The sequence below is a fragment of the Hemitrygon akajei genome, unplaced genomic scaffold, assembly GCF_048418815.1.
Source record: "Hemitrygon akajei unplaced genomic scaffold, sHemAka1.3 Scf000103, whole genome shotgun sequence".
Lineage (NCBI taxonomy): Eukaryota > Metazoa > Chordata > Chondrichthyes > Myliobatiformes > Dasyatidae > Hemitrygon > Hemitrygon akajei.
The window spans coordinates 1,637,419-1,665,069 of record NW_027331989.1 but is presented as its reverse complement, the minus strand read 5'-3'; the positions used below and the strand labels follow the sequence as shown (position 1 = coordinate 1,665,069).

Genomic DNA, 27,651 nt, shown 5'->3' with positions numbered 1-27,651 from the left:
CATGGGCGACCCTCCACCGTCACCTGAACCCGTTTTACCGCGTATCCGCAGTATCTGCGGGTTTGTTTCCGAGGCTCCGCCCGTTTGACGCGCTGACGACATCGCGCAAGCTCAGTCCTTGATGGTCGGTGTTTCTCTCGTTCTTTGTGGAAGCGGGTCGGTGGAGGGATCGGAATCGGGAGTGGGTCTTTGCTCTTCGGGGCGTGGAGCCGGGGACGGATTATTCTCTGCCGGGCGACACCAACAATTTCCCTTCGGTGAGTACTGGAGCCGGTCTCGAGAGCGGAGTTCTGATGTCCCGTAAACTTTCCCCAACCCAAACAAGAGAAAATCTGCAGATGCTGGAATTCCGAGCAACACGTACAAAATGCTGGGGGAACTCAGCAGGCCGGGTAGCAGCTAGGAAAAGAGTACAGTTAACGTTACCGGCCGAAACCCTTCGGCAGGACTGGAGAATAAAAGGTGGGGGTGGGGAAGGGAGAAGGAAACACAAGGTGATCAGTGAAACCTGAAGGGGGAGGGGATGAACTTTCCCGAACTGGCGGCCTCGCCTCGCTTCCTTCACAGAATCTGCCGGGGTCGGTCCGGGTTGTGAGACCTTCACACCGAACCGTCTGAGATGAGCCGCCGCTCAGCCCCTGTTGTTCCGGTCCGATTAGCAGGATGACGTTAAACATGTTTCTATATTGTTACTGACAGAGAATTGCAATTTTATGTTCCGTGTGTTATCTGAATGTACTTGCCTGTGATGCTGCTACACGTCAGTGTTTCTCTGTGCCTGTACCTACCCGTACTTTCTCACTTGGCAACAAATTCTACTGGACTTGAGAAAGCGCAGTGAGATTTGATTAGTGATGATCCCCTTGGCAGCTCGGTGAGTGGAATGTCGGGAGACAGGACTCTGTTAAATGCAAAACCCTGAGCAGTGTCGATGATCAGAGGGATCTTCAGACTCATCGCTGCCTGAAAGATCTGCACAGATTGATCGGGTGGTTAAGAAGGCAAATGGCATGATAGTCTTTATTATTTGAAGCATTGAGTTCAAAAGTCGGGAAGTTGTGTTGCAGCTTTATAAAACTAGTTAGACCACATCTGGAGTGTTTCATACAGTTCTGGGCGCCCCCACTCTCGGAAGGATGTCGGGGCTTTGGAGAGGGTGTGGAAGAGGTTTACCAGGATACTGCCTGGATTAGAGGGCATGAGCTATAATGAGAGTTTGGACAAATTTGTTTTGTTTTCTCCAGAGCGGCGCTGGCTGGGGTGAGACTGGATGGACGTTTATAAGATTGCCAGAGGAACAGATAGAGTGAAATACGAAATCTTTACCTAGGGGTTGAAATGTCCAATACATTTAAGGTGAGAGGAGATGTGAGGGGCAAGCTTGTGGCAGACATCCTACCCTGCAAAAACTAATTTCAGGGATGTAGCACCACCACCCCCACCCCTCACAACCCCATAAGTCCTCACCTCCCCCCATCGACCTCCAAGTGTGTATGCATACAGGAGATTTGATTATGAAAGAGCACAACAATTTATTAGATCACATATTGAATCTATTTACACACACACACACACACACACACACACATATATGTATATGTGTGTGTATATATGTATGTGTATATATATATATATATATATATATATATATTCGTTGTAGAGTATCTTGTAGGCAGTCTCAATGCTAATAACTAAATACTAATGCAAAGAGCTTTTCTATTTTGCAAACATTCCTTACACTGTGATGTGGCTTGCTTGGCAAATTAGAGCATTTTGCCAGAAGTTTTAACCTCACAGCATTCTGTATTAATGAAATTGTTAATTTTGCAAGACATCAGATTCGCAAGTGTTTTGTGAGACAGCAGACTTCTGAATTCTGCCTTAATGTGACACGCCATTCTGAGTGCAATTTCTACTTCACAATCAGAATTTGTCAGCACCAAAATCAGCTTCATCAATTGGCAGAGCTCTTTGAATCTCAACTGTCCTGTGCTCACAGATTTTACTTTGGACAGCTTCCGTCAGAACTAATCAACTGGCAAACTTTTGTAGTTTGGCACCAGTCCTTCAAGGTTAGTTGAGACACTGAACAGAACCGATGGACAATAAAAGAGAGAGAGAGGTCCCACCCACAGAGAAAACTGATAGGTCTACTTAGCACAAAGAGAGACTAATCAGGATGTCTCTCTCCCTCTTGCTGGCTCACTCTCAAAAAGATCGTTTCCTGGATATTATATATAATTTCTGGGCATCAGGGAGCCGCTGTCAATATGTGGGAGACTCCCAGAACTTCTGGGATAGGTGAGATGTCTAGAGTGGGAGGTTAGTTGGGGTGCTCTGCTTGGGTTGGGAGTCCCCACCGGTTATGTGTTCACATTTGCCCCTCCCATTTAACTGCAGATGGGCAGCATCTGCGTGTCTGTTTCTGCCCCGCCCTCTGGATGATGTAACAATCATTGCGCACATGCTCACAGTCTTCGGATGGATGGTGATTTCCTTTCCGCTCAGTGCTGAAGTGGATCGTCTGCGGGATCGGGAGGGATCCTCACTTCCTGGATCACGGTCTGTGGGTTGAAGATATCACTTTCCCATCGGTGAGTATTGAGACCGATCCCGAGCGGGGAGATCCGATGTTGGCCGTGAGCCCCAAACTGAGGGCGAGTTACGCATTTATTTTCCAATTATCTGGGCTCATCAAAAATATGTCGGCTTCACTGAATCTGTATTGAATGATCCAAACCAGGAGCCCAGGCTGTCTTTTTCCGCAGAATTGAAATGGAAGTCCTGCCGACAGGTCACGTGAGGCTGTTTACTGCAGATCTGCCCCACCCTCTGCTTTGTGACGTAAGATCATGTGGTGTGTGCACACAGTTCCCAGATGGGTGGTGATGCTTCCTCCATGTTGTGTTGGGGAGATCTGATGTTGGCCACTGAGTCCTGTTAACTTCCCCCAACTCGCCTCGCTTCCTGAGGCTCCTTGCATTTGTCCTGAGCTTTATGGCTGTTGTGTCTTCTCCCTGATTGGGGTGGGTGAAAAAGGAGAACATCCCAGATTGTGGGGATCGTGTGAATAGTCAGAAGCATTTTCCCAGGGCTGAAATGGTTGCCACAAGAAGACACAGGTTTACGGTGCTGGGGAGTAGGTATAGAGGAGATGTCAGGGGTAAGTTTTTTGCTCAGAGAGTGGTGAGTGCTTGGAATGGGCTGCCAGCAACGGTGGTGGAGGTGGATACGATAGGGTCTTTTAAGAGACTTTTGGATAGGTACATGGAGCTTTGAAAAATGGAGGGCTATGGGTAAGCCTAGCAATTAATGTAGGGACATGTTTGGCACAACTTTGAGGTCCGAAGTGCCTGTATTGTGCTGTAAAATTTCTATGATACTATGTTTCTATTTTTGATTTCAATGCCTGCTTTACCAAGGGACTAGGAAGTCTAGAAAGAGTTCCTTGAGGGGAGAATGGTTTCTGTAATATGTTGTTTAGTATCCAAAGGTCTCTGCTGTTCCTCACAGTCATGGGCAGAGCTGTTACCATGCAGAGCATGAAGTGTCCGGATGGGAAACTTTCTATGGTGTGTTGATAAAAATTTGGTGAGGGTCAAAGTATATGTGGCAAAGTTCTTGCTGTTTGTTTAAACTTTGTCATTTTAGAATATTTTATACAGTAGTATGTACTATTCATTCAGTATCTGTGTATTGCTGGAGGATCATCAGTGATTGTCCTTGAACCCTTCTCCCACCTGGTTCCATCTGCTCATTCCCAGCCCATCTTGTTCAACCTCTGTCCAGTCTCTCTCTCCCCCAGCTTCAGTGATGTATATCAAGCATCTGGGGCAAACTTGGTCCACCCTATATCCCACAATCTCGATGTTATATATCAGCAAACTTTCTTCTAACCCTTGTCTTCATAGTGAAATGTTCTTTTGCACCTTTGGTCTTGCTGAGTTATTTCCAAAATTGGTTTTTGTAAGCTGGAATGCCAGAGGGTCATCAGGTACCAGTTCTGTTGTGCATTGTTTTCAAACTGTGACTGTCAGCAAAGAGTACTGGAAGAGTTGGTACTTGGGCTATAATCCCATGATCGGCATTCCCAGCATATGGAACTGTCGGTGTTTTGGCTTTGAGATTGGTTAGTGCTTCTGCAGATGGTGCTGGATGGTCATCCTTCTGAAATGAAGCAGAAATTTTGAGCAGCTGGATATTGGTTGTAGGGAAATCCCTGATTGCACTACCCAGTGTGAGATGCAGGGACATTGTGTGAGAATCTCAGGGTCGGTGAGTGGCAGATTCAGTTGTGTGACTCTGTGAGGATGGGTCCTGGGATATCACAGTTTTTGATCCAGGTAAAATGGACCTGGGGATCGAGCTGCTTGGGATTATGACATCTTGAATGAGTATTTCTTGTTGGGATCAAGCGTTTGTTACTGGAGTTCCTTTGGAAGCAATGACTGCTAATCTGAGGAGAGGATTAGTTCCCATTCCATTCTCACAGGGACAGGCTGTGAGTAAATGGGCTGTTTCATGTTTACAACAATAGAAAAAAACCATGAGTATTGTGTTCAATCTATGTTTGGAAATCTCCCCCCCCCCCCCCACTGTCACAAGTCTGTCACTCGGTGGAAGTCAAGTTGCTGGCGATCTGCACTAAAAACTGAAAATGTTTTGAAGTCATTCTGACAAAATGTTATTAACCTGAATTGTAAAGACTGTTCCTCTCCCCACAGCTGTTCCTTACCTGCTGAGCGTTTCTGGTAATTCCAGTTTCATTTTATTACACTCACCCTGGAATGGTTTATATTTCCTGAAATGGACCTGTTTTAACCTGGAAATGGATCATTCTGTGATAGTAGAACAGTAAAGAAAACACAGCTTTTACCTGTAACATAATCCTGGTACCAATCCGTCTGTTCTTCCTGGAAATGTGTTCAGTACAGTTGTTGCTAATGAGGTTTAGAAGAGTAATCTCAGGAATGACTGGCTTTATGTATGAGGAGTATTTGATGGTTCTGGACCTGTGCTCAATGGAGTTCAGAGGGACAGTGGGGGTGATTGGGGAATGTATGGTTAAGTAAACCTACCGAATGCTGTAAAGCCTGGATACAGTGGACACAGAGAGGATGTTTCCATTAGATGGAGAGCCTGTGATCTGGCAGCACAGTCTCAGAATAAAGTTGTTCCCTTTAAAACTGAGAATTATTGTTTTGTTGAAAAGATGTCTGATCTATGTAATTTGTTGCTGCAGAGGTTGGTTGAGGCTGCCATTTGGGTATATTTATGACAGAGATTAATATACTCATGATTGCTAAGTAGTTTCAGGGTTACAAATATGGTGTTGGAATGAAAATCAGCCATGTTTTCATCTGCCCAGTGGTGGGGCAGACCAGCTGGATCGAATCACCTAATTCTGTTCCTGTGTCTTATGTCTTACCATGACTGAATGATGGCTCCTTCTTATCCCATATCGTTTTGTGACTTGTGAGGGACAATGAAAGATTGTTCACTCAGATCATTATATCTGCCTTCAACGTTTAAATTTCAGTGAGTTTTGTTGTTAGTAACATTAAGCAGAAACGTTTGGTTCTCTTTTCTATTGTTAAAGTGCTTCTATCTATCATGTTAAAGTTAGACCTGCAGTGAGAGATTTATTGGAAGAAAAACCCCAACTGGAAGCAAACCACGACTGAAGACAGTGGAACATCAACAAGTGAACCAGCCCGAGGATTGAGAGCATCAACTGGAGAGAACCCATCTGACTCAGAGAATCCAGTGATTCAGGCAAGAGAAAGTTTGGTGAGTCTCATTTACTCAAACACTGGTCCTTTAGACATTACATACCTGTAAATGGAAGGTAGGAAACAGTTGGAGTGAGACTGAATGTGCCCAGAAGAACCAGTTATGCCTCTGTCAGATCCAGTTGCAATTACTCCAGGTCTGGTAATGTGCTTCCAGCAGCCCAGCCCTTTAAAACCACTCCCATTCTGTGGAAGTCGAATCTAGAAAAAGTCACTCAGAGACCGTATAACTACAAACTCTTTACTCCAAGCATCTGGGGCTTACTCAGTTAGTCGCTCAAACAGGACAGTCTATGACTGTTCCCGCCCAATCCACTAACTGACTAACAATTCCCCTTACACCACAGATATATCTGTCCAGATACCCACCACACAAGGCAGGCTGGAGCCAAAGTTATTTACTATATTAAAGATAAATTACAAAATAGTCATAATGGCTTACACACACAGAACAGACTGAAGCTGTCCTATCTCTACGCATGAGTGCACAATTCAGATAAACATCCAGAAACCCTAGCTAGCTACCCTCAAGAAGAAATATGGCTCAGTATGGCTTAGTACATTGGCTAATCATCAGCAATTTCTTTCAGAAGAACAGGCGGCTATTGTTTAAGGAAGTGTTAACCCTTTTACATACTTTACCACTCCCTCCTTTTGATCATTACATGATCAACAAAGCCGTAATTTTTTCACAGAGAAAGCAACAGTGTACAGCATTGACTTATCAATGAATAAAAACAATGCACAACAGTAATTATAACAATGATCTGCACAACTATTAAGCCATAATGCAATATCATGCCTCACATATTACCAAACAGGCCTTCAAATACTACCATTTCGACCCTTCGGTGAACCTGTGTAAATCCTACCCTACTTTCTTGATGCTGTCAATCTCCCTGGCAGTGTGCTTGGAGAGGGATGTAATGTTAGTAGACTCATCAGGGATATAGGTGCAGCATTCTGTGTCAATAATAACACAGGTTCCCCCTTTCTCAGCTAGGATAAAATCTAAAGCCATACGATTCTGTACGACTGTTTGCTGGATTGCATTCATTTCAGTGGATATTTCTGTTACTTGGGCCTGCGTTTCTGTCAGGGCCTCTGCAGTATTGTGGCCAGCTCAAGTGCTGTAGCCAAATTGATTATCTTTCGTGGATTCTTGGCTACTCCATAGGAGAGAAAAGTGGTCATCCAAAATCGCTCAGTCTCAGTTGTTCCTCTCCGCTGCTGGGCACCTGCAAGTATGGTCAGGATGCATGTTTCCCAGTATAGGAAGTTCTGTTTGGTGGGAGCCTGAGATACCATCCCTGAAAACACTGACAGTCACAGTCATCTCTGACTGGACCCCAGTTCCGCATCTCTCTTCCCCGGGTGTCATTTGTGAAAGCCTAGGCTGAGAGTTCCTCACTCTGGTTGAGCGGGATTACTGACATTGGAGTCATAGTTTTACTATGCTGTGGAATTTTGGCACAAACCCAGCAGGCCCCTAGTTCTACCTGTTTGGCATCGGTGTGACAGAGACACAGAAATGTGTTAACATGGGGACCCCGGATGCTGGGGTGATCCCTCTCAAAGACATAAACACGAACACCACTGTTACATACCAATTTAAATGAACCAGCAGCAATAGACCACACATGGAGTCTGGTTTTGATGTTAACACCACTATCTTTATTTGTATCTACTTATAATATAACAACTTAAGCAAAACAATCAAAAGGGATCTTGGGGTTCAAATCCATACATCCCTCAAGGTTGCTGCACAGGTTGATAGGGTGGTTAAGAAGGCCTATGGTATGCTAGGCTTCATTAACAGGGGGATTGAGTTCAAGAGTAGAGAGGTCATGTTGCAACTCTACAAATCTCTGGTGAGACTGCTCTTAATGTTTAATTCTGGTCAACTCATTATAGGAAGGATGTGGACGCTATGGAGAGGGTGCAGAGGAGATTTACCAGGATGTTGCCTGGTTTGGAGAACAAGTCATATGAATCAAGGTTAGCAGAGCTGGGACTTTTCTCTTTGGAGAGTAGAAGAATGAGAGGGGACGATAGAGGTCTACAAGATTATGAGAAGCATAGACAGGGTGGATAGTCAGTATCTGTTTCCCAGGGCAGCAATAGCAAATACCAGAGGGCATATGTACAAAATTAAGGGAGGGAAGTCTAGGGGAGACATCAGTGGTAAGTTATTTTACACAGAGGGTTGTGGGTGCCTGGAATGACTTGCCAGGGATGGTGGTGGAGGCTATAACATTAGGGCTATTTAAGAGCCTCTTGGACAGGCACATGGATGAAAGAAAAATAGAGGGTTATGTGGTAGTGTGGATTTAGTACATTTTTTAAAGGATTATATGGGTCGGCACAACATGGAGGGCTGAAGGGCCTGTACTGTGCTGTAGTGTTCTATGGTTAACAGTGTTATGTGTATACTTATGTGTAAATATAACTCCCAAACCATTGAGCTTAAGGAATACCAAGCTTAGAGTCTTAAGATGGTAAAGTATGAAAGTTCAGCTCATCCACGGAATAAATGATGAGAGAGAGATATTTGTAATTGAAGGTGAATGTCGAGAATAGGCAATTGCTTCCAATTCCACAAGTTCCACGGTGGTAAAACAGGATAACAGTCGCCGAAGATCTTATCCGTCTTTGTTCCAAATCCACATATGAATTATCACCAAAACTAGCTGATAACAGGGGTACCGTCTTCAAAGGGAACTACCACCCAGGCAAGGGTTAACACACAGGTAGATTCCACAAGGTACTCTCAATCCAGATCCAACACACAAAGTATAACTGACAGTGATTTCCACAGAATACCTTTCTCATAAGTGGTTACCACATAACACACCCGAATCCAGTTAAGGGTTAACAGAAGTGGTAGCCACGGGATATTCCATCAAAATCCCCATATGGATTATAGGAATTATCACCAACAGTGGTTTGTCACGGGCTACCCTGTACAAGTGAATTACCACCCCCAGGCAAGGGTTAGCACAAGTGGTCTTCACAGGTTACTGCCAAACGTAAAGATCCACTCCAGTGGATCAAACAAAGTGACAATCACACATTCAACAGACAATAGACAATAGACGCAGAAGTAGACTATTCAGCCCTTCGAGCCTGCACCGCCATTTTGAGATCATGGATGATCAATTCCTTATCAAAGAAGATGTTCTATAGGTCAGTTGTGGAGAGCGCCCTCTTCTTTGTGGTGGCGTGTTGGGGAGGCAGCATTAAGAAGAGGGACGCCTCACGTCTTAATAAGCTGGTAAGGAAGGCGGGCTCTGTCGTGGGCACAGAACTGGAGAGTATGACATCGGTAGCAGAGCGAAGGGCGCTGAGTAAGCTACGGTCAATCATGGAAAACCCTGAACATCCTCTGCATAGCACCATCCAGAGACAGAGAAGCAGCTTCAGCGACAGGTTGCTATCGATGCAAAGCTCCTCAGACAGGATGAAGAGATCATTACTCCCCAATGCCATTCGGCTTTACAATTCAAACGCCAGGGGTAGGATATGTTAAAGTGCCGGGGTCAGGACTGAGCTTAAGTTACCATTCAATGTATTTCTTAGTAAACTATTTAAGAACTTTCTAAAAGCTATTTATGAATGCTTTTTGAGAGGGTGATTTTAGATGCATATTTATATTGAGTTAAGAACTGTATGTAATTAGTTTTGCTACAATAAGTGTATGGGACATTGGAAAAATGTTGAATTTCCCCATGGGGATGAATAAAGTATCTATCTATCTATCTATCTAATTCCCAGTTCCTGCCTTTTCCCCATATCCTTTGATTCCCCTATCCATAAGATACCGATCTATCTCCTTCTTGAAAGCATCTGGAGAATTGGCCTCTACTACCTTCCGAGGCAATGCATTCCAGACCACCCCCAACTCTCTAGGAGAAGAAGTTTTTCCCTTATTCTCAAACCATGCCCTCTGGTACTGGACTCTCCCAGCATCTGGAACATATTTCCTGCCTCTATCTTGTCCAATCCCTTAATAATCTTATATGTTTCAATCAGATCCCCTCTCAATCTCCTTAATTCCAGCGTGTACAAGCCCAGTCTCTCTAACCTCTCTGCGTAAGACAGTCCAGACATCCCAGGAATTAACCTCGTGAATCTACGCTGCACTTCCTGTACAGCCAGGATGTCCTTCCTTAACCCTGGAGACCAAAACTGTACACAATCCTCCAGGTGTGGTCTCACCAGGGCTCTGTACAAATGCAAGAGGATTTCCTTGCTCTTGTACTCAATTCCCTTTGTAATAAAGGCCAACATTCCATTAGCCTTCTTCACTGCCTGCTGCGCTTGCTCATTCACCTTCAGTGACTGATGAACAAGGACTCCGAGATCTCTTTGTATTACTCCCTTACCCAACTCTATACCATTCAGATAATAATCTGCCTTCCTGTTCTTACTCCCAAAGTGGATAACCTCACACTTATTCACATTAAACGCCATCTGCCAAGTATCTGCCCACTCACCCAGCCTATCCAAGTCACCCTGAATTCTCCTAACATTCTAACACTGCCACCCAGCTTAGTATGATCAGCACATTTGCTGATGCTATTCTCTATGCCTTCATCTAAATCGTTGATGTAAATTATAAACAGCTGTGGTCCCAATACCGAGCCCTGTGGCACCCCACTAGTCACCACCTGTCATTCTGAGAAACACCCATTCACCGCTACCCTTTGCTTTCTATCTGCCAACCAGTTTTCTATCCATGTCAATGCCTTCCCCCCGATGCCCTGAGCTTTGATTTTACCCACCAATCTTCTATGTGGGACCTTATCAAATGCCTTCTGAAAATCGAGGTACACTACATCCACTGGATCTCCCCCGTCTAACTTCCTGGTTACATCCTCGAAAAACTCCAACAGATTAGTCAAGCATGATTTACCCTTGGTAAATCCATGCTGGCTCGGCCCAATCCTATCACTGCCATCTAGATATGCCACTATTTCATCCTTAATAATGGACTCTAGCATCTCTCCCACCACCGATGTCAGGCTGACAGGTCGATAGTTCTCCGTTTTCTCCCTCGCTCCTTTCTTAAAAAGTGGGATAACATTAGCCATTCTCCAATCCTCAAGAACTGATCCTGAATCTAAGGAACATTGGAAAATGATTACCAATGCATCCGCAATTTCCAGAGCCACCTTTTTAGTACCCTAGGGTGCAGACCATCTGGACCTGGGGATTTGTCAGCCTTCAGTCCCATCAGTCTTCTCATCACCATTTCCTTCCGAATGCCAATCTGTTTCATTTCCTCTGTTACCCTATGTCCTTGGCCCATCCATACATTTGGGAGATTGCTTAGTGAAAACAGATCTAAAGTACTCATTAAATTCTTCTGCCATTTCTCTGTTTTCCATAACAATTTCACCCAATTCAGTCTTCAAGTGTCCAACATTGTTCTTAACTATCTTCTTTCTCTTCACATACCTAAAAAAGCTTTTTGCTATCTTCCTTTATATTCCTGGCTAGCTTGCGTTCATACCTCATTTTTTCTCCCCGTATTGTCTTTTTAGTTAAGTTTTGTTGTTCCTTAAAAACTTCCCAATCATCTGTCCTCCCACTCACCTTAGCTCTGTCATATTTCCTTTTTTTTAATGCTATGCAGTCTCTGACTTCCTTTGTCAACCACTGAGGCCCCTTTTCCCCCCTTTGAATCCTTCCTTCTCTGGGGGATGAACTGATTTTGCACCTTATGCATTATTCCCAAGAATACCCGCCATTGCTGTTCCACTGTCTTTTCTGCTAGGCTATCCGTCCAGTCAACTTTGGCCAGCTCCTCCCTCATGGCTCCATAGTTTCCCCTGTTCATCTGCAACACTGACACCTCCGAGCTGCCCTTATCCCTCTCAAATTGCAGATAAAGGCTTATCATATTGTGATCACTACCTCCTAATGGCTCCTTTACTGCGAGATCACTTATCAAATCCTGTTCATTACATAACATTAAATCCAGAATAGTCTTGTCCCTGGATGGCTCTGGTACAAGCTGTTCCAAGAATGCATCCCGTAGGCACTCTACAAACTCCCTATCCTGTGGTCCAGCACCAACCTGATTCTCCCAGTTCACCTGCATGTTGAAATCCCCCATAACTACTGCAACATTACCTTTGCCACATGCACGTATACCCTTGTACATTCATTTCCCAAGTCTGATCTCCCTGCAGCCATGTCTCCGTTATGCCAACAACATCATAGTTACCCATTCGCACCTGGGCTTCAAGCTCATCTGCCTTATTCCTGACACTTCGTGCATTCAGGTATAGAATTTTTAACCCATTTCTCCTCTCTCTGTTTGAATCGCTGCCTATTGTGCTTAACCCAGCTCCCCGAACTCCCATCGGGCTATACGCACCTAGAGTTTTGTTGTCCTTCCTACATTTACTTATTCTTGCAACACATTTAACTCCATGTTCAGTCAGACCATCCCTCTCTACACGAGTCCTCCTTATCGCTTGTTCCGCCCCACCTTCCTCTACGACACACTTAATATTCTGGAACCGTGTAATCCCCACCTGTCCTTTATTCATCCTCTCGCTATCCTCTCTCACATTCTGGATCCCCACCCCCTGCAAATTTAGTTTAAACCCCCCCAAGAAGCTCTAGCAAACTTCCCTGCAAGAATGTTAGTACCGCTCCAGTTCTGGTGTAAACCGTCCCTTCGGAACAGATCCCACCTTCCCTGGAACAAGGCCCAATTATCCATAAACCTGAAGCCCTCCCTCCTGCACCATCCTCTCAGCCATGTATTAATTTTTATAATCCTCCTGTTCCTTGCCTCACTCACACGTGGCACAGGTAGCAATCCTGAGATTGTTACCCTGGAGGTCCTGCTCTTCAGCTTCGCACCTAACTCCCTGAACTCCCTACGCAGGACCGCCTCACTCATCTTACCCATATCATTGGTCCCTACATGGACCACAACATTTAGATCCTTGCCCTCCCTCTCGAGAATAACCTGCACCCGATCTGAGATGTCTCGGACCCCGGCACCAGGGAAGCAACATACCATCCGAGACTCCCAATCTTCCCCACAAAATCTCCTGTCCGCCCCGCTGACTAATAAATCCCCTATCACTACTGCTCTCTTCTCTTCCCTCCTCCCCTTCCTAGTCGCGGGTCCAACCTCAGTGCCAGAGACAGGACCACTGCAGCTTGTTCCTGGTAGGTCATCCCCACCAACAGTATCCAAAACAGTATAATTATTTTTGATGGGAACGGCCACAGGGGTGCTCTTCTCTCTCTGTCTGCTCCCCCTGCCTCTCTTGACTGTCACCCATTTGCCTACCTCCTGTCTTTTCGGTGTGACTACCTCCCGATAACTCTTATCTATCTCTGCCTCTGCCTCCCGAATGATCCGTAGTTCATCCAGCTCCTGCTCCAATTCCCTAACTCGGTCTGATAGGAGCTGCAGCTGGATGCACCTATTGCAGGTGTGGTCATCAGGGACAACTGTGTTGACCCTGACCTCCCACATACTGCATACGGAGCACACCACTGCTCTAACCATCTCCCCCATTACCTGATCCCAGATTAGTCAGAATAAATGAAAAGCAGGCTTCTTGTCGAAGTCCTCTTGCGCCGAAGCCCGCTGAGCCAAAGCCCAGCACTCTGCTCCTGCGCACTCCGCTGCCCGCTCCTGAAAGTGGGTCGCTTTTTAAAGCCCGCGCTCACCACTGACGTCACCCGTGCTTGCGCAGCTTTACCTTCCTCCTCAGGTATTTTCCAGGTATTTGCTGGATCAATAATCAACCCACCCTTGTGGGCACAGGAGAGTTCAAACACCGAACTTCGGCCACTAGGTCCTTTGTTTCGAACCTTCCATCTTCTTTCTTTCTCTCCATCTGACTGTCTGTCTCTGACTGTCCTTGCTTAAATAAAACAAACTGCGAGCTATGTAAACGCAAGCTGTGAGCAAGTGTAAACACGCTGCAGAGTCAAATAGTTCCACTCCTCCCTCTCTCTCAGTAAGAATCAAACAGGAGCTGAGAAAGCCGGCGGCTGACGTCACTCAGGCAATCTCTCTTAAAATGACAAGAAACCTAAAGGTTCATCACACCACAATCAACCAATACTTTTTCCTTTAGTCCGAGAGAGTCCTTCTACTCTGTTCCTTCAGTAACACGTTTGTAGTCTGTTCAATGTATCCACCGAGATTGCCCCTTCAGTCTCAGAGCCGTGGAGTGGTCAGTAACACCTAATATGGTCCTCTCCACCGAGGTCCGAGTTTCCCTCAATCGCAGTTCTTGGTCAGGACAAAATTCCCAGGTTCTTGGGTGGGATAGTCACTCCTCTCTGCAGGGTGGTTCTCTTCCTTGTAAGCCTGTCGTACCTGTGAATGTAATGCTTGGAAAATTCTGTTTAGTTGGCATATGTATTTCCCCATCTCTTCCCCGAGGGTATGCATATCCAATTTACCTGGTAGACTTTCTGGGAACAATGTTACACAAGGTCTTGGTCCACAGGGTGTCCTCATGGGCCGTCCATAAATGATTTCAGCTGGTGACAACACTGTTTTCCCCTGTGGGGTGACCCTCATGTAGAATAGGTCTAACAGTGGGACCTTCAACCAAGTGAGTCCAGTCTCCGCTGTTAGTTTGGCCAATTTACTCTTCAGAGTGCCATTGACACTTTCCACTAAGCCAGCGGCCCATGAGTGGTGTACACAGTGGAAATGTTGCTTGATAGCTAGTTTGTTACACACCCCTTCGCTTGCTTTCGCCACAAAGTGTGAGCCATTGTCAGAGCTCAGCATCTCTGGCAGGCCGTACCTGGGAATTATATCCCGTAATAATTCCTTCACAACAGTCATAACAGTATTATTGGTAGTTGGAATAGCTTCAATCCATCTGTTAAATGCATCTATAATAACTAAGCAGTATCTATAGCAATATACTCTAGGCAATTCAGTAACATCAACTTGTAGACACAAAAATGGTCAAGGGAATCGTACCCGGTGTGCAGGGTACAGGTTAAAAACCATTCCCTCCTTTTCCAGGTGTGTGCATAATCGACCAATATAGGTAAAAACTGTGTAGGAACACAAACCTGTCCCGCTGGGGTGATCCAGAAACCTCGGTCGGGGTCTTTCTGGCACCCCACCTGGAACTACAGCTTGCACTCCCCCTGAAAAGTACGTACCTCCCACATGTCTGGCAAAATCGTTCTGCTTGAGTCACGGAGGATTGCTTGATGGGAACCCGAGGAGACGACAACTATCGAGGATTGTGCAGCACTTTTCGCTGTCTCATCTGCTGAAGCATTGAGTTTAGTGACCTGGTTGGCCATGCGGGTGTGGGCCGTACATTTAATAATAGCCAAAACTCGAGGTAGCTGTTGAGCGGTGAGTAAGTTGTTTACAAAGGTGGCATTACTAATGGGGTGGCCAGAGCAAGTCAGGAATCCCCATGTTCCCAGAGAGCCCGGTAGTCATGTACAACTCCAAATGCATAACGGGAGTCCGTGTAATTGTTCGCATTTTTATCTGTTGCTAGGATACAGGCACAAGTCAGAGCAAACGACTCAGCCTTCTGGACGAGACAGCTGCTTCAAAAGAGGCCTGCTCAATTACTTCACTGTCAGTTACTATCGCATAGCCAGAATATTGTTTCCCTGCTGGATCCACAAAAGAGCCTCCATCCTTATATGGAGTTGCGTTGGGCTTGAGGGGGTATTGCGGAATGGATGGGAGAGTCTGTCCTTCTTCCGCAGTGATCCGGACTGGGGCAGTCGGTGTGGCCGATCTCGTGGCCTGAAATTGCCCAGAGATGGGGTACAACATCTTGGTCAATATTAAAAGGTTGTCTTACCAGATGTGCCATCTTCAACTCAAAGTCCTTCCAGTATTGGAGTTGTCCCGCGACCAAGTTTTGCCAGTCTCCCTCGTTGCTAGAGGCTTGTTTCATCAGCGTGTAGGCAAAGAACCCTAGGGTCTTTGGTTTGAACCCGGGGCAAACCCTGAAGGTAGTATGGGGAACAACCAGTCCTGTCTGTCGTCAAAGGAAATCTGGAACTTCGGCCAGAAATGCACTGCCCTCTTTTCCTTTAAGTTCTCCAATCACCGTGACCGGGAACTTCTGTCCCTCGAGGGGGACATAATACTGGCTTTCCTCAGTTGAGCACCCCGGAGGGTCATAGCACAGAGTCATATGAGGGTCGGCCGCTGGCAGAAGGGGTTCAAACACAGTGGAGTCCAGATTAAGTGCCCACCACTGGGGGGGGGGGGGAGGAGGGGTGGTGTCAGTAACTGGGGAAGCTGTCGGTTGTTCACTAGTCCCAGGGTGATATCCTTGTCCACACAGAGAATCTCGACTTCCAACGGACAGAGCAAATCTCTCTCTGCTAGATTACACCCCCGACTAGTGGTGACTGTAAATGAAACCTCACACTGGGTCCCCTGGAATTCCACCTGCAGTGGCCGGGTACGTGGATACGTACATTCCGTTCATTCAAACCCAAACTGAGTGATTGTCTGATAGCTGTTTTCCCTTTTCCGATACTATTTCCTGATCGAGAGTGGTTGTGGTTGCCCCCATATCAATCATAAACGGAACAGGAATTCCAGCAACTTGCAATATTACACTGGGCTCTTCCTGAGGGGTGGTACTCACGGTAGGAAGCATCATTGATTGTCAATTTCTAAACAGGTTGCTGTCCCCACCTGTCCCTTGGTAGGTTTTTGTTCCCATTTCGGATCCCCAGATATAGCCCGCTCGCATCTTTCTTTGCTGCTGAACATATTCACCTTTAATGTTAGTTCCCTTTGGGTTTGATCGGGATTCGAAAGTCGGGTCCCAATAATATGTCAAAGCTTGTCGCATTCGATTTCGGTCATTGTCAGGCCAATCCATATTATTTGTTTTAATCATGGTGGATAACTTAGTTGGTAAGTATTGGAGTGGTAAGGCTTTAAACTGGGGGTGGGGTGGATTCCCAGTGCCGTAGCAGGCCACAAACTGCTCCCGATAGTCTGGTCCCAATTCCCCAGGCTTAGGTTTGCATTCAAGAACTTCAGTGATGTCTACAGGTTGCTGGAAAGCCCTTTCCAAGGATTGAATAATTTGGTCTGTCTGTTCATTCTCATTATGCTTTCCCACCTGTAACTCCTGATAGGTTTGGTATCTCAGTTCTGCCTTCCGTTTCCACCCCTCATCAGCTGAGAGAATCATGCAGCAGAGACCGAATAAATCTTGCAGGGTCACATTAAACATTTGTATAGTACTGCGGACACACTGAGCAAACTGTGCTGGTTTTTCTCTTCTACCTGGGACCTGATTCATGATCATTATCATTTCTTGAGGCTTCCAGGGTGCATACACAGGAATCACTGAGGACTGTCCCTCCTCCTGCTGCTGGTGGACTGGGCAGCATTCGGTGGGCAATTGCCTTTAGAACCACAGAACATTACAGCACAGAAACAGGCCTTTTGGCCCTTCTTGGCTGTGCCAAACCATTTTTCTGCCTCGTCCCACTGACCTGCACCTGGGCCATATCCCTCCAAACCCCTCTCATCCATATACCTGACCAAGTTTTTCTTAAATGTCAAAAGTGAGTCCACTTTCACCACTTCATCTGGCAGCTCATTCCACACTCCCACCACTCTCTGCCTGAAGAAGCCCCCCCATGTTCCCTTTAAACTTTTCCCCTTTCACCCTTAACCCATGACCTCTAGTTTTTTTTTTTGTCTTCTGGCCTCAGTGGAAAAAGCCTGATAGCATTCACTCTGTCTATACCTATCATAATTTTATACACCCCTATCAAATCTCCCCTCATTCTTCTACACTCCAGGGAATAAAGTCCTAACCTATTCAACCTTTCTCTGTAACTCAGTTTCTCAAGTCCCGGTAACATCCTTGTAAACCTTCTCTGCACTCTTTCAACCTTATTAATATCCTTCCTGTAATTAGGTGACCAAAACTGCACACAGTACTCCAAATTCGATCTCACCAATGTCTTGTACAACCTGACCATTACATTCCAACTCTGATACTCAGTACTTTGATTTATAAATGCTAATGTACCAAAAGGTCTCTTTACAACCCTATCTACTTGTGACGCCACTTTTAGGGAATGATGTATCTGTACTCCCAGAGCCCTCTGTTCTACCGCACTCCTCAGTGTCCTACCATTTACCTTGTATGTTCTACCTTGGTTTGACCTTCCGGTGCAATACCTCACACTTGTCCGCATTAAACTCCATCTGCCATTTATCAGTCTGTTCCTCCGACTGGTCCAAATCTCTCTGCAAGCTTTGAAAACCTTCCTCACTGTCCACTACACCTCCAATCTTTGTATCATCGGCAAATTTGCTGATCCAATTTGCCACATTATCATCCAGATCATTGATATAGATGACAAATAACAATGGACCCAGCACTGATCCCTGTGGCACACCACTAGTCACAGGCCTCCACTCGTCACAGGCCTCCACTCAGAGTAGCAATCCTCCACTACCACTCTCTCGCTTCTTCCATTGAGCCAATGTCTTTGTGGAGCCATTAACTCTGGGGTTCTATTGGATCCTTCCCTTCCTGTCTCGGTATTCTCTTAATGAATCTCAGGGTTTACGGACCTCCCCTTCCCTGCCGCCACTGTTTTACCTGAGCGGGCACTGTATCTGAGTACTGGGAGGATTGGGGTTTGGGAGCACTGGGTGCACTTGGCTCCTGGTAAGTTGGGTGGGGGGTGCTACGGTGGGTGCCCACTGCTCATCACGGTCACTGTCCTCAAACAGGGTCAGTATGCCAGACATGGGTTTGGGATCCCTTGTTTCCCTATCAGTTCGAACTTCAGACTGATGTTCCTGCCCTGCTCTCCTATCTAGGCCAGCCTTGGTTTGCTTACGTTGTTTTCCCTGCTCCTGCTTGCTGCATCTATCCACCCATTCACGCTCCACTTTTAGCGTCTCCCAAACTTTGGTGTTCTTCCTGCAGTACATACCTCTCTCCCTTTGTCACATGCATTATTCCTCCAACTTGCTAATAATGTACTGTTCCACTTTCCATCTGCCTTTTCCTTCCATTCCCTTTTCAACAATTTCCACTTCTTTCCACAGTTTTTTTCCCACATCAAATTTACTGCTTGTTCTCATGAGGTAATATCCCTGGTTCCTCCGCAGTGGCCACATTTTGTTCCCCAATTTCTTATTCAGCGCTGTACTCAACATGCGCAAATCTTTTTCCTTGTCTGGAAAACTCTTGCACGTTGTGTAGGGCTGCTCCTGGCCCACTCATATCAATCGACTGCAATTGACCCATGTGCACCAAATAATATACCCAGCACAAAGCCTCCCGCTCAATTAACAATCAGATATATTTACCCGGCTGGCACCTCCTGCCTCCTGTCCACTTAGTGAAATTTACCTGGAACCGCCTCCTGCCCACTTAGTAAAATTTTGCCTACCTTATACAAGTCCCCAAACGGATTCTTTCCCGATCCTGTCAAGGTATGCGATCAGGGTTGGACGAGGGACCATACATCGAAAGGAACTAACGGAGAGCGACAAAATGTAAAATAGCTATTGGGTGCCTGGTCGGTCTCTGCAGTCCCCAGAGTGGTCCAGCCGCTTACTCAGCCCGTCGGCTTGGCACTCCCTATATTGGGATCCTGTTCGTGACGCCAAATGTTAAAGTTGAATCTGAATAAAACACGAGACCAGCTTCTTATCGTCACCACAGTTTATTGTGCATTCTCCTGTAGGAGTTTGAGACCCAGTTGTCAAAGGGAAGGCACGTAAGCACTGCCACCATCTGACAAGTGGACTGACTTAGTCAGGTTACAGCCGTGTATTTATACATGAACCCAGACATTTATACAAAGTAAGCCCCAGACATTACTATTGCAAGGTGTTATTAGAACTGGTATGCCCACCAAATCTGTTGGTGCAAAACTAAATTACGTAGATAAGAGAGTTTGCTAAATGAAGGTTCTAATTACAGATGGATGTACTGTCCAGTCCTTATCAATTATTCCCTTTGTAAGGCTCTGACTTAATTACAGACATGTTCATTCTGGCCCTTATCAGCGAGTCCTCCTCCCTTCACTCAAACGAGGGTACAATGTATAATGTTATCAGCTAATGAGGGAGCAATGCATAATGTTATCAGCTCTCAGTGAGTCTCTCTGCAAGCCGCAGAGAACTGGTAATGAGCCTGTCTTAGCAAACCGCTGAACACAGAGTTTACTTCAGTTCAAAAATTCCTATTCAGTCCCAAATATTCCTTTAGCCAGAGATTACATAGGTTCAAAATGGTTTTTTTTTATATATCCTTAATTCCTCAGGAGGGTTCATGGGAAATATTTGTGTCCATTATAGAAACTGGTGTTCCCTGTGTGTATTGTGGTGATGCAAAAGTTGCTGGAGAATTTAGAAGTGGGAAGAAGTGGAGTGATATTTGGAACTCTGACTTTTTAAAGCGTAATTTAGCAAACAAACCACTTATGGACAATATGCAAGAGCTTTGGTGAGAAAATCCTTCATTACCCATTACAGGCCTGCTATATAGTTTGTGTGAGAGAGCAGATGAACTTGATCAAACCCAAAGGAGATCAAAGTTGTTATCGACAGTGATTTGCTAGCTGTTAAAATGAATACCTCTATATAAAGTTCACTCTGCACATGTTGTCACTTGGAAAAAAATGTACAGTACATGATTTATGTGCCCACTGATCATTACAAATTAGAGGGGACATTGGTGGGAAGGTGGGGAGACCTCCAGTGTCCCTGATGCCCTCAACTACAAGATGTGCATCCAGCTGCAGCTTGTAACCCTGCACTTAAGGAGTTGGATCTTGAAATGGATGAATTCTGGATCAGCTCGGAGTCCTTCATATACATGACGAGTAGAAATCTTTACGTTACATCTCCGTCTAAATGTGCAATGTGTAAGTTATAGTAATTTCTAATAAATAGTTTGTACATAGGACAGTCAATAAAGCAAAAATGCAATTCTATCAGCATGAATTAATCAGTCTGAAGGCCTGGGAGAAGATGCCATCCTGAAGCCTATTAATCCTTTTGCTGCGGTACTGTTTCCTGGATGGTAGCAGCAGGAACAGTTTGTGGTTGTGGTGAATTGGGTCCCCAATATCCTTTGTGCCCCTTTTAAACACCTGTTTCTGTAAATGCCCTTAATCATGGGAAGTTCACATCTACAGATGTGCAGGGCTGTCTGCACCACTCTCTGCAGGTTCCTGAGATTGAGGGAAGTACAGTTCACATACCAGGCAGTGATGCAGCCAGTCAGGATGCTCTCAATTGTCTCCCTCTAGAATGCTCTTAGGATTTGGGGCCCATAACAAACCTCTTCAACCATCTGAGGTTTAAAAGGGGCTCCTGTGCTCTTTTCACAATACATCCGGTTTGTACAGACCATGTGAGATCCTTGTTGATGTTTGTGCTGAGGATCTTAAAGCTGTTCACCCTCTCGACCCCAGATCCATTGATATCAATAGGGGCTAGCCTTTCTCCATTCCTCCTGTAATCCACAATCAGCTCCTTTGTTTTTGTGACAATCAGGGAAAGGTTGTTTTCTTGACACCAGTCAGATGTTGCTCAGACCTCAGATAAGAGTCAGCAATCAAATGGTCAAGCATGGTATGAATGTGCTGAGCTGCATTTATCACAATGCAAGAAGCATCGTAGGAAAGCCAGATAAGCTGATGACAGGGAATTATGATATTGTAGCCATTATTGGGACTTGGTTGCACCCAACAGTCTGAGGGATTTAGAGGAACAAATTTCCAGAGAGATCGCAGACCATGACAAGAAACAAAGGTTGATTCAGCAAGTGCTTTTAACTTTCCAGATATTGTCTGTGACTCCCATACTATAAAAGGACTAGATGGGGTAGAGTTTGTCAAATGTGCCCTTAATCAGTACATAGGATTCCCGACATAGAAGTGTGCAATAAGCTGTTAGGAAATGATCCAGGGCTGGTGATAGCAATTAGGGATCATAATGCTATGAGATTCAAAGTAAATATGCAAAAAGAGAGATCTGGATCACGGGTTGAGATTCTAAATTGGAGAAAGGTCAATTTTGTGGTATCAGAAAGGATCTGGCAAGTGTGGTTTGGGACAGGCTGTTTTCTGGCAAAGGAGTACTTGGTAAGTGGGAGGCCTTCAGAAATGAAATTTTGAGGGTGTGGAGTTTGTACATGCCTGACAAAATAAAGGTTGAAAGGTAACTGGTGCAGGGAACCTGGGTTTTTAAGAGATATTGAGGCCCCGGATATTTTGTTCCTCTAAATGCCTCAGACTGTTGGGTGCTACCAAGACTCATTAAATGACTATAATATCATGATTCCATGTACTGAACTCATCTGACTTTTTTTACTCATCTTCTGTTGGTTTCCAAAAGCTTCCCAATAGTTTTTGCTCTTTTGTTTGCCCTCTCTTGGGCTTTTATGTTGGCTTTGGCTTCTCATTTTAGCCACAGTTGTGTCCTCCTGCCTTTCCAATGCTTCCACTTCTTTGGGATGTATCGATCACTCAGCTCCCGAATTGCTCCCAGAAACTCCAGCCATTGCTGCTCCGTTGTCACTCCTACCTTTCCCCTTCCAAACAAGTTTGTCCAGCTTCTCTGTCACAGAAACGTGGAGAAGCTCAGTAAGGAAACAGGCTATTTGGCCAATCTAGTCAATGCTGAAAAAACATTTAAGCTGTATAATGCAACTACCTGCACTGGGACCATCACCCTCCATACCCCTACCATCCAGGCTCCCATCCAAACTTCTTTAAAATGGTGAAACTGAGCTCATATTCATCACTCATGCTGACATCTCATTCCACACTCTCACAACTATTTCAGTGAAGAGCTTTTCTACACGCTGCTATTAAATTTTCACCTTCGCCACTTACCCATGATCCTCTGGTTATCATCCCACCCAACCTCAGTGGAAAATGCTGCTTGCATTTACCCTATCTGTACCCTAATAATTTTGTATACTTCTAACAAAACCTCAAAGCAATGTATGATTCCCTTGTTTATGTTTAGAGCATATTTTAGGTGAAAAGATGATGAGGGGCATTGATCGTGTGGATAGCCAGAGGCTTTTTCCCCCAGGTCTAAAGTGGCTAACACAAGGGGCGTAGTTTTAAGGTGCTTGGAAATAGATACTGAGGGGATGTCAGGGGTTAGTTTTTTTACACAGAGAGTGGTGGGTGCGTAGAGAGTGTTTCAGTTACTGTGGGGCCAGGCACCCATGCTGCTCAGTGGGAACAGGGAATAATACCAATGGAGAGAGTCAAAATGAGCCAGGTCACAGATTGGAGACGGCAGAAATGCCCCATTCTCATAGAGACAGGAGGAGCATCAGAGAATTTGATGGTCATTCCAGATACTAGCACTGTGCCCAGTTAGAAGATGACTGCTCTCTCCAACTTGGGTTGAACTTTACTGTAACGGTGTGAAGCCATATCACACCTTGACGAGTCAAGTGATCTCATCTGAAATGTTGTCCTACACCCATTGATGGATTTAGTAAATCTTTTTACAGGTTGAAAATGATGAGGAATTTGTCGACTGGAATCTCAAGCAGATCACGCCAGTTTTGCTGTCTCTGACCAGATATTTACGAAGTGGAGCAAGGGATTCACTTCATCTTCCTTCCTGTTCAGACTGTGGGGAGGGATTCACTCGATCATCTGACTGACTTCTACACCCGTTATTTTACATGGGGGAACCCATTCACCTGCCCAGACTGTGGGAATGGGTTCAGTTGGTCGTCTCAACTGAAGGTACATCAGCAAGTTCATACTGGGACAAGGCTATTCACCTGTTCTGTGTGAGAGAAGGGATCCAGTCGGTCTTCCCACCTGTGGACACACCAGTCGGTTCACACTGGGCAGAGGCTGGTCATCTGCTGAAATTGTGGGGAAAAATCCACTTGGTCATCTGACATAATGGCTCACCAGTGAGTTCACACTGGGGACAGGCCATTCACCTGCTCGGACTGTGGGAGGGGATTCACTTGCCCATCTGACCTAATGGCTCATCTGCGAGTTCACACTGGGGAGAGGCTGTTCAACTGCTCGGACTGTGGGAAGGGATTCACTCAGTCATCCCATCTGAAGGTACACCAGCGAGTTCACAGTGGGCAGAGGCCGTTCACCTGCTCAGACTGTGGGAAGGGATTCACTTGCTCATCTAAACTGAAAATACATCAGCGAGTTCACACTGGAGAGAGGCCGTTCACCTGCTCAGACTGTGGGAAGGGATTTACTCAGTCATCTGAACTGAAGGTACATCAGCGAGTTCACACTGGCGAGAGGCCATTCACCTGCTCAGACTGTGGGAAGCGATTCACTTGCTCATCCCATCTGAAGGTACATCAGAGAGTTCACACTGGGGAGAGGCCATTCACCTGCTCAGACTGTGGGAAGGGATTCACTTGCTCATCCCAACTGAGGGTACATCAGAGAGTTCACACTGGGGAGAGGCCATTCACCTGCTCAGACTGTGGGAAGGGATTCACTCAGTCATCTCAACTGAAGATACATCAGCGAGTTCACACTGGAGAGAAGCCGTTCACCTGCTCAGACTGTGGAAAGGGATTCACTCGGTCATCTGACCTAATGGTACACCAGCTAGTTCACACTGGGGAGAAGCCGTTCTCCTGCTCAGACTGTGGGAAGGGATTCACTCGGTCATCTCAACTGAAGGTACATCAGAGAGTTCACACTGGAGAGAGGCCATTCACCTGCTCATACTGTGGGACAGGATTCACTCAGTCATCCTCCCTAATGAAACACCAGCGAGTTCACACCGGGGAGCGGCCATTCACCTGCTCGGACTGTGGGAAGGGATTCATTTGCTCATCTAACCTGAAGTCACATCAGCAAGTTCACACTGGTGAGAGGCCATTCACCTGTTCAGACTGTGGGAAGGGATTCATTCGGTCGTCGTACCTGATGGCTCACCAACGAGTTCACATAAGGGAGCGGCCGTTCACCTGCTCAGACTGTGGGAAGGGATTCCCCTGCTCATCCGAACTGAAGGTACATCAACGAGTTCACACTGGAGAGAGGCCATTCACCTGCTCAGACTGTGGGAAGGGATTCCCTTACTCATCCCAACTGAGGGTACATCAGCGAGGTCACACTGGCGAGAGGCCGTTCACCTGCTCAGACTGTGGGAAGAGATTCACTCAGTCATCTGAACTGAAAGTACATCAGCGAGTTCACACTGGCGAGAGGCCATTCACCTGCTCAGACTGTGGGAAGGGATTCCCTTACTCATCCCAACTGAGGGTACATCAGCGAGGTCACACTGGCGAGAGGCCGTTCACCTGCTCAGACTGCGGGAAGGGATTCACTCAGTCATCTCAACTGAACGTACATCAGAGAGTTCACACTGGTGAGCGGCCGTTCACCTGCTCAGACTGTGGGAAGGGATTCACTTGCTCATCCCAACTGAGGGTACATCAGAGAGTTCACACTGGGGAGAAGCCGTTCACCTGCCCAGACTGCGGGAAGGGATTCACTTGGTCATCTCAACTACAGAGACACCAACGAGTTCACAGTGGGTGGAGGCTGATCACCTGCTCAGACCTTGGGAAGCGATTCACTCAGTCATCTAGGCGTATGTAACTCTTGCTTCGGCTAGCAGCTTAATGTAAGGGTGATAGCCCCCAGCCCGGCCAAACTTGTGAAATCTCGTTTGGGTGGATGCTGTGTGATGTGTCCCCTGTTACAAATAAGTTCCCCGAAATTACAAACAGTACACAATATGCGATTAAACGATTGAGCTTTATAATTCTTACTTTGATTATAGGGTTAGTAAAGTAAACAAAGAAAAAGGGCCCTCTCTCTCCATTCACGTCTTCTCATCTCTCCCTAGCGAAAGACCACAAATTCTCTCTTCCAGACTCACAAGAAAGAATGTTTCTCTCATTGGATAGCCCCGCACTCCAAAACCCTGTTATCTCTAGTCTTAACCTGAACATTGATGCTGCAGAGAAACCATTACCTCAGCAGTGAAACATTGCAGAGAGGCCATTACATGAGCAGTGAAACCTTGCAGCATGTTACACATGTGACACATTATCGGGTTCACACTGGGGAGAAAGTTTCAATGAGCTGCATGCTGGATATTTGTCCATCACCGTTGCTGAATGCAATTTCGAGAGTGACTGTCGGTGCTGAACTCTGCAATTATTGCTGCTGCTCACCACACCCAGTTCTGCACCCTGGTCACTGGGAATGGGAGTAGTTTCTTCTTTCACCTTTAATGGGACTGGTGTTTAATATTCTGAATATGAAACAAATAAATCAGTTTATTTTAAACTCTGTCTCTGGTACTGAAGTGAATTTATAACACACCTAGTGTACAGTAGAGAGTCAACTCTAGCCAGCTGGACCCTGCCAGTGATTCTGTTCCATGACAGTCCTTTTAAATCCTCCCCTTTATGGCCAAAACAGCATGGTTTTCCTCTTCCCAGACAGATCTCTTGGAATTTTTTGGTGAAATAAGAAAGGTGGTGGGTGTTGTTTGTTTGGATTTTCAGATGGTTCTGAACAAGGTGCTGCAGCTGAAACTGCTTAACAAGACCACAGCTCATGGTATATGATGTCTCTGTGCTGTTCCCGCTGGAGTTTAGAATTATGGGCGGGTTTCCTGACTACTGTAAAGCCAAGATAGAGAGGGTGTTTCCCATAATGCATAGCCCAGGACCAGGGGTACACCCTCAGACTACAGGGAAATCAATTCATAAGAAAGAGGAAGTCTTATGATATTATGTTTATTCAACATGGCCATGACTGATCTATGCTTCTGTGTCTATCCCCCTCTATCTCCACCTAAAATGTACCCAGTCAGCCGCCTACACTCAGCTAGATAGACACTTCACTAATACTAAAGGAATTTACATGGAAGATTTAGAATTTTAGAAATTTCCATATGTCTCCATTTAAAATGAGTGGCCCTTTTCGATCCCTGTCAGTTTCTCTCTCACTGATCAATATGTCCCTTTCCCTCGTATATCTCCCCTGTCTCAATCCCTGGTTTCTATCCCAGCTTAACTCCCCATCTCTCTTCCCTCTCATATTCCCTCCAATCTCTCTCCTCCGTCATTATCTCCCATGCCTCTTTCTGCCCCTCACTTGCTCCCCGTTTATTTCTTACCCACATCCATCTCACTCTTCCCGCAATTCTCTCCCCTCACTGGTTGTTGCCACCATCTCTCTCCCCTCTGTTTCTCACCTCTAACACGTCCCTGCCAGCTCTCCTCAGTCTTGCTCACTAACACTCCTAGTCTCTCGATTCTCTCTCCCTCTTTTTCACAACCACCACTCAGCCTGTTCTCTCCTCCCTCCAAACCTCCCTCCCCCTCTTTCTCTATCTCTTCCTCTCCCACTTCCCCTTCTCTCTTTCTCCCTCTTCCTCTATCTTCCTGTCACTTTCTCTCCCTCCTCTGCTTCATCCAACTCCAAACGCCAGTATGTTCCGATGTCACCAAGGCTACTTATCTTGTCGATGTCACTGTCGCATATTGAAAGGGACGGGTTGCCATCCTGCAGTGAGCACGGGCTGAGATTCAGTGTCGGGGTGGGGGTGTGGTTTGTAGACAGAAAGGGGAGAAGAGAGGTGAGAGTGAGCGGAAGTTGGGGTGACTGGAGTAGGAGAGGCAAGTGAGGAAGTGGGAGAGGATGTATTAGGATAAGGGGGAGAGGAGGAAATGGAGAGTGAGAGAAGACGGAGGAGAAGCAGAGAGGAAGGTGTGCTGAGAATTGAGAGGAGGGTGAAGGGTAGGGAGAAAGGGAGTGGAAGATAAAGTGAGTGCACTATGGAGAGGAGCAAGCAAGATGTTGATGGAGCTGCACACACAGT

The 27,651-nt window shown here is 45.9% G+C and overlaps 1 protein-coding gene across 5 annotated transcripts; it reads left to right on the top strand.

Annotated features, from left to right (window-relative positions):
• Window positions 1-118: 118 nt before the first annotated feature.
• On the top strand, window positions 119-26,054 carry LOC140723178 (uncharacterized). 5 transcript variants are annotated; one of them, XM_073037790.1, is made up of 5 exons: window positions 119-257; window positions 1,245-1,356; window positions 2,401-2,594; window positions 5,623-5,790; window positions 23,321-26,054. In XM_073037790.1, exon 5 carries the CDS (start codon window positions 23,811-23,813, stop codon window positions 25,410-25,412), a length of 1,602 nt encoding a protein of 533 aa, XP_072893891.1. In that variant the 5' UTR covers window positions 119-257; window positions 1,245-1,356; window positions 2,401-2,594; window positions 5,623-5,790; window positions 23,321-23,810; the 3' UTR covers window positions 25,413-26,054. The 5 variants fall into 5 exon arrangements, with proteins under 5 accessions (XP_072893891.1, XP_072893893.1, XP_072893890.1 ...); XM_073037792.1 differs by lacking the exon at window positions 1,245-1,356 and having other exon boundaries at window positions 2,475-2,594; XM_073037789.1 differs by lacking the exon at window positions 1,245-1,356.
• The last annotated feature ends 1,597 nt before the right edge of the window (window positions 26,055-27,651 follow it).